Consider the following 10,859-nt stretch of genomic DNA (forward strand, 5'->3'; position numbering starts at 1 on the left):
CGCTCACGAAATGGAAGCAAAGCAAAGCAGCTTTTTTTATTTCATCTTCTCCTTTTTGTTGTTCCTAGGAGGGACGCTATTATTTAAGCGACTACTGAGTAGAGGTACCTCCCCAGTCGTTTTCCAACCTGGTGTAACGCACGAACTGGCAAAAGAAAAAACACCTTACAGAGTGTGACAAATGTTAAATTTCCTCTCTTAGCTTATCCGTTTCTGCAAAAAGGACGTTAAAAAGAAACGAACTGGCTTTCTTCTAAATCTTTTTCTTTTTTCTTTTCCTCCCTCTTTTGGCTTACCCATTTTGTTGAGTAAAAAAAAAAGAAAATACTCATATGTTACCCCATCTTGGAAGAGTGGCAAAAAAAAAAAAAAAATCGCCTTCTGCTTAATCCTACCCACAACAGACCAAACAGGACCAAGTGTACTCTTCGCAGTGAAATCCACTTTTATGTGCCGCCACTTTTTGCATTTTTTCGCTCAGAACTCTGTGTAGAGAAAAAAAATGAATAATCTTTTTTTTCCCCCTTCAGTCTTTTCCTTCCCCGTTTTCCCGCGTAAACTGTGCATACCGTCCAGTTTGGCACGTGTTTCATAGACCCTCGAATTGACTGAGTTCCCTTGCCCCTCACGCCGCACCAGGGAGGTGTCCCCCTCTCCCCGCTTACACTTAAATTTTTCAAAGCGCAGAAGCGACCTATGCGCAAGTTTCCCACGTCCACTGAAGGGACATATACATATGTGCACACTCGTTTACGTCGGGAAGGCGGGGAACACGTCAGGTCAGGGAGACTCCATCCCCCCCTGCACACGTAGACTAACCAAACGTACGTGACTTCTCACGATAGGGGAGTTGCCCTAACTAAAGGTGAACTAAGTAATCTCCACCTCTTAGCCTGAAACTTCTATGCCCCAACGGGTTTTTGCCTCACGCGGGGCGAACTTTCCATAGGAAGGAGGGAGTACCAGGTTGGAAAAAATTCCCACTCATTTATTCTCCCCAAGGGGGTGCCTTCTCCCTGCATGCGGGAAGAGAAGTGGCCACTGGGAGGCCCCCGCTCTGTTCAGCTGGTAGCGGTTCAGCTAGGACAGTTTCGACGTGGTTCAGTTCGGCGCCGTTGGTTCCTCTTTTCCGCTCAACCGGTTGTGTTTTTTTCCCACCCACGTACACAGCACACAGATCGGAGGGAAAAGAACGGAAAACGGAGAATGTAATTTGCCGTCCCCGGTGAGAAAGTAGTTCACTCGTTTGCATTCCTTTCTGAATTTTTTTTTTCTTTTCTTTTGGTTCCCTACCAGTTTGACGTTACATCTTAGCAGTTTTTTTTTTTCTCACAACTTAAAAGGAAGGAAAAGGAATTTCTCTATGGTGTAAAGACTACCAATTGGTTACTTTATTTTTGCTTACCACTTTGCTTTTCCCCCTTTCTTCTTCCTCCTGTTTGCTTCTCCCTTTCTGCTTCGCCCCCCATGGATTGCTTAAACAAATTCGACGCGAACCACCTAGCCGCGGAGAGCAAGGGGGAAGAGTACTACACGGAAAATATGGCCACCAAGAGGAAACTAAAAAATTGCTGCAAACGGTGGAGTGACGATAAGAACAGCAGAGACATCTTTGTCAACCACAAAAACCAAATTGATGAGAGTTCTTTTTTTAAAATTTTAAAAAAAACATGGAACTTACTATTTATTAATGAAGAAGAAAAAGGGAAATTACTTTATGGTGAAGGAGACCAAAATATGTATACGTTGCCAAACTTTTTAATTATAGACCCTCTCTCAAGCGGTGTGATCAACCCGTTTGACACGGATCAGGTTGGGATGTCGCTCGATGAAGGGGAGGACATCGCGTCTGACAATGTGCAAGTGGATAATGGGGATCACGGTATGGCGGATTCCCCCCTGGAAGGGGGCTACCAGGACTGCCAAGCGGCTGAAAAGAAGGGGGACTTCCAAACGGCTGAGAACAATGGGGACTTCCAAACGGCTGAGAACAGTGCGGAGTATCCACTCGAGGCGAACCATCCCCATTGCGCAGCTGGACAGACCTGGGATGACGGCCTGGAGGAGGACGAACATTGGGTCGCAGCCATTCATGCCTCCCCCGTGAAAGAAGAAAACTCTCCCATGGATGACCTCTCACCGGATAAAGAAAGCTCCCTCAAAATGAGAACCTCCAAAAAGAGCAGCATTAACAAAAAGTATATTGACATTTACCACAAGCATGACGACTCGTACAGTTTCCACGACAAAGAAATAGATGATTTTCTGATTCTTTCCGATGTCGCAACAGGGGTCAGCGGCGCCGAAGAGGGGGGTGAACAGAACAGAAGCGACGAACCAATCGAACTGCATAGTGGGGAATCAAGTCAAAACAGGGTGAGCAGTGACCAAGGATGGTCAATGCCCCCAATAGATGCAACTCCAAGTTGCCCCAACCCTGACGTGGAAACCCCCTCAGCAGCATCCCAGACGGAAGCGGACCCCCCGCAGCCTGGAGGGGGAAATGGAGACACCTAAATTGGAGTGCAATCGTGAGGGCCTCTGTGTGTCAAAAACGGGACGAAAAAAGTGACAAGTCGTATGGACGAGCGTGAAGGAAAGTTTTCCTTTTTTTTTTTCTTCTTTTTTTCCACCCCCACCAGGATGGTTCAAATGGGTTACCCGAGATGAACTCCTGCGAATGTTTCCTGTTTGTTGTTCCTTTTTTTTCTTCTTCTTTTTTTTTATGTCTCCCAATTTATGTGAATTCCTTTTTTTTTCTTTTTTCCTCTCAAAAATTCAAACGTGCGTATACGTCTTCCCCCCTCCCAGTCACTACGGGGGCGGGTTCCTCAATTTGTAAATCGGAGGGGATTTGACATGGGCCTCGCGAAGCGCACACCATAAGTGTGTCTGCATTTGTGAGCATGTGTATTACTCAGGTGTGTTACTTAGTTGCACTTTACGAAGCGGCACCTGTGTGTTTGTTTTTTTTTTCTTTTTTCTCCCCCCGCATGGGCACGGGAAGGAGGCTTGTTCTGTTCATTCCCCCCGGCAACCACCGCGTGAACTCCTTTAAATCGAAACATTTGAAAAAAGAGAGAAAGCCGAAGAGGGGTACCCACTGGAAAGTAACAAAAATAGGAAAAAAAAAAAAAGAGAGAGAGAAAAAAATACAAGTTAACCTCTCACATGTGTATATATATGAATACCCGCCCCAACTTTGAGGCGTGCGAGTGAAGGGACAAAAGAGCCAACTGCAAGCCGAGTGGAGTGCCTGCGGAATTTGCAGTAAAGAATAGGCACACCGCGTAGAGCCTCCAGACTGAAGAGTGATGGAGTGCACAAAAAGTGGAGAAGACGCAGAGGGGGAGGACAGGAACCAAGGGGTAGTCCACCTGAAGCAGTGGATGTCCTCCCTGTCTGAGCGGAAAAAGGGGAAAGAGTCAATCTTGTGCATTCACGGGATACGCAACACAACAGGGGGTGAGGGGCTTAGTGGACAGGACCCACAAAAATGTGAAAATAATTTCCCCCCCTGTCAAGCGAAGGGGATCATATATGAACGGCTGTGTTTAGGAGTTCGCTACCTCGAAATGGTTGTTCTCCAAGAGTGCAAAACAGAGGAAGGAAAAAGTGATCTGTATTTCGCATGTGGAGATGGCTGCATATACAGCGCTAGTGACCTCCTGGAAGAAGTGGCCATTTTTCTTTTAGGCAATAAGAGGGAGAGAGTGGTCCTCTCATTTTTACTGCGCGGAGGGGGAGATGCACAGGGGGGGCATCACGAAGATGGCGATAAGGAAGACGATCAAAAGGAAGATGACGATAACAACGAAGACGAAAATGACGATAACGCCACCCAACTGCTAGACCTGTACATGTATCTGTACCTCCGCCGGGAGATCAAGCACGAAGAACGGGACCAAAAATATCGAGTGCTCTACTTCCTTAACGAAAGGGAAAGACTTCTCAATTTGGGAAAGTACCAGTTCGACATTGACCACTTCGCAATTCGCAACTGGGTTTTTAATAACATGTCTTTGCTGCTCCCGTCGAAGATCGTCCACAGCGGGGGAGAAGAAGAGGAAGAAAAAAGCCCCGACGAAGGAGAAACTTCTCCACGCGAAGGAGAGGCCAGTTTATGCCCCCCTCGGCAGCAGTGGAGAGTGTGCCCGGAGGACGAAGAAAAGGCGGGAAACGCACTAAACGCACTGACGCCATTGTGTATGGATCCCCAAAGAGAGAACACCACTTTGTTAAGCCTCCCGCAGCAGCATCACATGTCTCTGTTCAGATTAAATTCGATGCAGAATGAGCAAGTGCCAATTCTGTCTTCCAAAATTTGCCTAAAGAGGAAATTACCCAACATCCTTATAACCACACAGGGTCTTCACGACTTGGCCGACTCAGAAGAGAGGGATTCGCTCCTTCCCAGTGAGACTTCCTATCGAAGAAGCAATACGAGGAGGTACTGCATCGAGTGGGAAAGGGACCACCACAGTGATGGTACTCTCTATTCAGTGGACACATATGATGCTAATTTAAATTGGAGCGGAAAATTCATTGGCTCCAACAACCTGCCCTTAATGGAGTACGTCATTGATGTACCCAGAGAGCATAAACTAGTGAGCTCTCCTTTTACATTTTTAAATAAAAAGTTGGTACCCCTCTGCCAAGAGGGAGAGTGGCTTATAAGGGAATATGCCCGCGGGGTGGACACTAACAATAGTTACTATGTGATCAAAACGGGAAGGGACAGGCTCAGGAAGCGAACGGTAGAGCGCTTCTTGGCTCACCTTGCAGATCAATTCAGTGCTGACAGGGGACCCTGCTGGATATGTATCCTCACGAAGGATTTCTCTATACGGGATGTTTCCGACGTCATTTGTCTGAATTTTTTCTCCTCTGGTGAGGGAGTCAACTCAGTTCAGCATTCTGCGAAGTGATTTATATGGCTTAGCATCACCGCTTGGCATAAACCCGACGGAGCTCCACATTCAGTTTCTCCACGAAGGCCCTCACCGGCGCGCTCTGCACACTCTCGTCCACACGAATGAATTGTCTCTCCGGGCTGGACAAATGATCTTTAGACTTTGTAAAAAAGTGAATCAAATTAAAAAGCGCCCCTCGGTCAAACGGGTTCTTGAATCTGCGGATGACAACGGGTTCATTATTCTTGTCTTTCTTCAACTCGTACAAAAAAAAAGTATTGGAGGAATACATTTTAAACTTCTCATTGGATGTGATATTCTCTAAAATGTTTAGCATCGACCTTAGGAAAATGACCCCCATGAAGTATAAGTGCAGCGTACTCATCAGGACTACCGATAGCGTGACTCCTCGGAAAAGCAATCGAGAAGATGAAAAATTCAGCCTCATAAACAGAGACATATGTAGGTATATTTTCCAAAAATGAAATAAAAGATTTGATACGATCCATATTAAAAAGACCTTTGCGTTGTCTACACTCATACAGTTTAGCGTAAATATGCAGTGATGGTCATATATATCAATACACTTTCCACAGAAACGACAATGCTTCGATCGTAAGTTCTTAAAGAGGAAGCAACTAGGACACAACTTCTTCACGTCAAATGAGGTTACTTCGAATCCCTGTGCATCCAACTTTATCTGCAAACTATTTTTCACTTGGCTGATGTTTTCCCATTTTACCTTTTCGCAAAATGAGATTAATTTATTTTTTTCTTCATACGATTTTATTTCTTCTTTCACATTTTGTATAATTTTTTGAAAAGTCAAATTTGTGCTTCTGGTGGTGTCCACTTCGGGGGGGTGCGATGGGTCCTTTTTATCCCCTTTCATATCGCATGGGGCACTTCCTCCCTCGCCCTCTAAATAGCCAGGGTCGCTCGAAACGACCATGTAGTAAAGCACGAGTAGCACTGGGTGGGCGGCGTCCCACAGGGGGATCTCCCCCAGGAACGCCCCTCTAGTCTGCAAAAAGAAGGGAAAAAATATAGGCAATTCTGAGGCAGTAAGAGGACACACGTTTTGGCAACGCCCCCTGAGAGTTTCATGCGAATCAGTGCAATCTTTTTTTCGCTGCTCCTCTTATCCTCCCTCTTTTTGTCTTAAAAATGAGGATCGCGTTTCCTATGCATTTTTCTCCTCACGTAAAAAAAGTGTATCAAGGACATGTACACATGCGATAGGATGATCATGGCGGGGTAGAGTAGCAGGGTCTTGTTCTGGGTGAACACATCGCGGATCTTGCGCAGGGTGGAGAGCTACCGGGGGGGGAGGGGGAAGCAACCATAAGTAGGGTGAAGCGACTACTCAGGTGACGCCTCTGGTGAAGGGAAGCGGCTACTCAGGTGATGCCTCCGGTGAGGAGAACCAACTGCTGCTCCGCACGATTACCTTTTTCCTTCTCGAAATCGCGTAGGGACCGATCGTCCCACTGGGCTCATACAAAGTCGGATCCTCTTTCTTGCCTCGCCTCCTGCACAGCTTCTGCACCTTCCTGCAAGTGACAAACTCGTAGATTCTTCTGTCCACATTATCTTTATGTTCTTCGACAAACTGGGTAGCGGTTTTCTTTAATGTGAAGGGGTGCAAATGGTCTAGCGTTGTCACTCAGTTGCGTCTTTTTTTTTTTCTTTTTTTTCTTTTTTTTTTTTCTAATTAGAGCACCTCCATGTGGGGGTCACTTAGATGCGTGATTCAGAAGCGGACGCGCCATGAACCCGGAATGGTCACTCGCGTGGTTGTGATCACTCGTGTCTTTTTTGTCACTAGCATCTTTGTGTTCATTCGTGTATTTCTGTCCACCCCTTGTGCTTACGTTTTCCTCCGTGGCAATGTCGTGCACATTCTGGTGACCGTGGAGCACCAGGAAGACCACCGCGTCGTATGCATTCCCAATGATGGCCTTGTGCAGAGTGGACGCAGGATTCTTGAGATTGATGGAGAATAAGTTAGGAGAAACTCTCGACAGCAGCCGAAGGAAAAATATATTGTTGTTGTATGCTGCCCAGTCAACGACGGAGCAGCTGTTCAGGTCTCTATGTGTCAATGATGCCCCCAAATGGATTAAATAGAGGAAGCATAAGACGTTCCCATATTGAGTGCTTATGGTTAAGCAACTGTAACCCTTGTCGTCGATTTGAAATATGTCTCCCCCGTGCTTCCTCAGCAGGTGAATCATGTAAAGGTTGCTTCCGGAGACTGCCCAGAAAAGCGGCGTCTGCGCGTTGTGCGCCTTGGCGTTTACGTCCGCCCCTTGGGGGTGGCATCAAAAGAGGGGGGATTAGCGGCAATGAGGAGGAAGGAGTAGCAATGAGGGGGAATAAGCAACAATGAGGGGGAATAAGAAACAATGAGGGGGAATAAGAAACAATGAGGGGAAATGGCAGGCAATGAGTGATAAGTGGGCATCGCGATGCTGAGCGTGTGGCTCAGACGCTCCCTAAACCTGCCTCGCAACTCCTCCGTTTGTCCCTTTTTCCCCTTACCCTTCTTGATCAAGTAGCACGTCAGGTATGTGTCATTTAAGAAGACTGACCAGTGAAGTAGGCTGTTTCCTGTAAGTTTCGAACGGGGGAAAAAAAAAAAAAAAACACGTAGATATGAAAACAACGGGGGAACAGCGCACACCTTTGGCCAAGTGAGACTCACTCATGTTTCACATATTTAGAGAGCTTCACAAATTTACAAAGCTTCACTACTCTCCGCTTTACCATTTCCGTCACGACAGTTTAGTAGACGTCCGTCTTGTTCCAAAAGGCTGTAAACCCGTTCATCTCTTCGCTTTGCCAACTCGAATAAAATATCGCCCCCATTCGGTAGCTCACTAGGGACACACTCAGGTATTCTCATTTTGTTTCGCCGGAAACTACAGCATGGTATAATTTAAGTGTGTGAGAGGGGTGGAGGGGGGCCCAAATTGGGGCAGGTTGGTTAAGTCGGTGGGGCGTTAACACACAAGCATGGGGGTGCACAGAGAAGAGAACAGTTGTCTTCACTGACTCTTTTTTCTTGTCATTCCATGAGGCGCCACGCGCAGAAATAAATTTACGTTGAAAAGAGGCCATCCATATAATTTCATCGACGAATAGAGAAAGTAATCGGCAACTGCGCGCAGAATCGGAACGACTTGGAGAAAAGTTGAAACATCTTCTCTTTACGGTACCCCTCCCCCCAGCCTTTTATTTTTTTGGCCCCCTCATATGTGCATACCTTCCCAAAAGGGGTATCCTTATTTATGTCGCTCACCTCCATGCACAGTCGTTACATGTGCAACGGGAACATTTCTTGAAGGGCCCCCCTTTTCATTTTTTTTTCTGTTTTTTTTCTGGGGGGCGGGGGAGGAAGGAAAATTTGACCAAGTTGTGCCCACTGTGTAGCTCATTTTCCACAAAGAAAAAAATAATTGAACATAAAGTTATGCTTCTTAATTTTTATACGGAAAAAACAGAAAAAAAACTTAAATTTTAAAATAAAACGACATTTGTTTGTGGCATCCTCATGTTTGCAATGCGCATTCTGTACTTTTATGAAGCACTCATTGGCTTCTTTCCCGGGCATAAAATTGTAGGACCGTGTGTGCTCATATATGTCCTCCGATGACCTTCTTTCCCGCACACAGAACAACAGAGGGGGAATTTTCCTCAAATTATTGGCTTTCACTGATGCAGCTGCGCTAATGGAGTGAGAGCACATCCCCCTCGTCCGTCGTCTCATTCTCCTCACCCGATGAAGACCCACCCCCTCGCGTTGATAAATTCAACTTGGGTAATTGTATCACATCATCCTTATCTCTATTACTGCTCCGTATGCTGATATAACTCTTCTTGCTGTCCGAAATGTAATTTATGGCTACTTTATCCTGCGCCTTTACGAAATCTTTTTTTTGTGACTCGGCCTCGTGAACCCCGTGTAGGAAATTTGGCTCATCGGAGTTGCTGCTTTGAGGCGGTTGAACGAAGCTGCTACTTACTGTGGTGTTTCTCCTCTTGCGAACATTGTTATGTTTTTCTTTTGTTGTGTTTGATGGATTCCTCGGTTCGCTCGTACGCCTCACGGGTTTCATATCAGCTGAGCCATTTTCAGCGGAGTCATTTTCAATGGAGTTCGTCTCGTCTACCTGCATCTCTTCCCGCCTTGCCTTTTTCTTCTTCGTCTTTTTCACGCTCTTCATTTTCTTCGTTTTCTTCGTTTCTTCGAGCACGCACACCCCTCCCCCTGCGTCTTCTCCCATGTTAACTGCTTCCTCTTCCCAGTGGGGTTCATCACCATCACCCGTTTTGTCACATACTCCGTTTCGTTTTTTCCCCTCGATCCCCCGATCCAGTTCAGAGTGATCAGCGTTTTCTGCGTCGTGGCCGGTGTCGTCGGCTTCGGCGGTCTTCTCCTTCGTCTTTTCCTCTTCCTCCTTCCTCTTGCTTTTCTTCTTCGACTTTTTCTTGCCCTTTTCACGCTTTTTCTTCCGCTCCTCTTTACGTTTCTCCACTTCGGAGTCTTCCCCCCCACTCTGCTCCTTCAGTTGAAAGAATTCCCCCCCGGAAAGATCAAAACTGGAAGTGTACTGGTTATCCCTATTTTTTGCATTTTTTTTCTTTTTTTTTTTTTTCTTTCTTCTTTCACTTGATCCGTTCAGGCAATTTTCCACCGAGCTGTCTCTTGTGTTTGGCGCCTGCTCGCACTTCGTGGGGTGCACGTTAGTCGAAGCGTTGTCTTCTTCTTGGCGTTGTTTCTCGAATCCTACGATGCGGAATTGATGACAAATGGGTGGAGAAACAAATGAATAAACTGAAATGTAAACGCCAAGGAAGTTGCAACGGTTCAAGAGGGGGAACAAGAACGGACACAAATGTGACTGCACACATGAACGTACCCTTTCTGTCGTGCATCGCCGGGGCGTCCAAGCCAAACCGAGTGGAGGTCTTCAAGTCGGATGCTCTCCTCAACTTCAAATTGTAAACTACTTGTTGTATGCTGTTTCGTCGGTGACGGGTTGCTCCTCTGCCATCTTTTTGCACGCCGGGCGAGTTGACCTGTGGGTTTACCGTATCATCAATGCCTTTGATTGAGCGAAAAAGAAGAAAAAAATGCGATATGAGATAGGTTGCAGGGGGTGAGGAAGACTCGATAAATCCCCCTGGCGTCTAATTTCAGGACGCTACTCCGGGGACGAGGTCGCTCTCCAAATGAACAAATGACGTAATAGTACCCAGTGAGAAGTAATTTAATAAATTCGTTATGACGCCGAAGTAGTCTGTCCTCTTTTCTTCATTTGGTGTGTACTCCATCGTAGCAGGGGGGAAGAAAAGTAAGGGGGACACCCGTTTGGGGGTGGCAGCAACGTCTGATTAGCCGCCGATTAGCTGCTATTGTATGTGATCGCTTTGGCAGAGACCAGCTCCCCCGTTCTCTCCACTCCCCAGTATCACTTAAAGTTTGTATAATGTCACACGTAGGGGGGGGTGGAAGGGAAAAAAAGGGTAAGCCGTAAAGAGAGCCAAGATGGGGAAAAAACAAAAAAGCCCTTCTTGGCATGACAACTGAACGAATCAATCGAGGAATTATATCCCTGGAGCAACCATGTACCACTCCCGTTTCACAGAAAGGGACGTTGTTCCTTTACGTGGTGCTATGCTAGCAAATGGGTAACTATTGTATTGTGCCCCTTCGCCTGGGAAGGAACAGCTGTACTCCACACCGCACACACGCGGAAACACGAAAAAAAGAAAAAAAAAAGCAGAATAAAGTGGTAACTACGAAAAAGGAACGTTCCTCCTCAAATAAACGAAAAGCTGGTAAGACTTATAATCAACGGATGCGTGTAACAAGCAAAGGTTAACTTTTTTCTTCTTACAATTTTGCAATCTTACAACCTTACAAACATATATTTTTTT

General features: G+C 46.2%; 4 protein-coding genes across 4 annotated transcripts; 2 read left to right on the plus strand and 2 right to left on the minus strand.

Annotated features, from left to right (window-relative positions):
- Positions 1-1,467: 1,467 nt before the first annotated feature.
- On the plus strand, positions 1,468-2,517 carry C922_00033 (hypothetical protein; the record flags this gene model as incomplete). Its single annotated transcript, XM_008815650.1, has 1 exon — positions 1,468-2,517. The coding sequence occupies one exon, from the start codon at positions 1,468-1,470 to the stop codon at positions 2,515-2,517; it is 1,050 nt and encodes a 349-aa protein (XP_008813872.1).
- A 797-nt stretch (positions 2,518-3,314) lies between these two features.
- C922_00034 (hypothetical protein) lies at positions 3,315-4,928 on the plus strand (the record flags this gene model as incomplete). The annotated part of the gene is made up of 1 exon (XM_008815651.1): positions 3,315-4,928. The coding sequence occupies one exon, from the start codon at positions 3,315-3,317 to the stop codon at positions 4,926-4,928; it is 1,614 nt and encodes a 537-aa protein (XP_008813873.1).
- Positions 4,929-4,944: 16 nt separating this feature from the next.
- C922_00035 (hypothetical protein) lies at positions 4,945-7,821 on the minus strand (the record flags this gene model as incomplete). The annotated part of the gene is made up of 6 exons (XM_008815652.1): positions 4,945-5,937; positions 6,117-6,230; positions 6,364-6,540; positions 6,788-7,224; positions 7,458-7,526; positions 7,683-7,821. 6 exons carry the CDS (start codon positions 7,819-7,821, stop codon positions 4,945-4,947), a joined length of 1,929 nt encoding a protein of 642 aa, XP_008813874.1.
- Positions 7,822-8,644: 823 nt separating this feature from the next.
- Positions 8,645-10,253, minus strand: C922_00036 (hypothetical protein; the record flags this gene model as incomplete). Its single annotated transcript, XM_008815653.1, has 3 exons — positions 8,645-9,705; positions 9,839-10,024; positions 10,175-10,253. 3 exons carry the CDS (start codon positions 10,251-10,253, stop codon positions 8,645-8,647), a joined length of 1,326 nt encoding a protein of 441 aa, XP_008813875.1.
- Positions 10,254-10,859: the final 606 nt, after the last annotated feature.

The sequence above is a fragment of the Plasmodium inui genome, assembly GCF_000524495.1.
Source record: "Plasmodium inui San Antonio 1 unplaced genomic scaffold supercont1.1, whole genome shotgun sequence".
NCBI lineage: Eukaryota > Apicomplexa > Aconoidasida > Haemosporida > Plasmodiidae > Plasmodium > Plasmodium inui.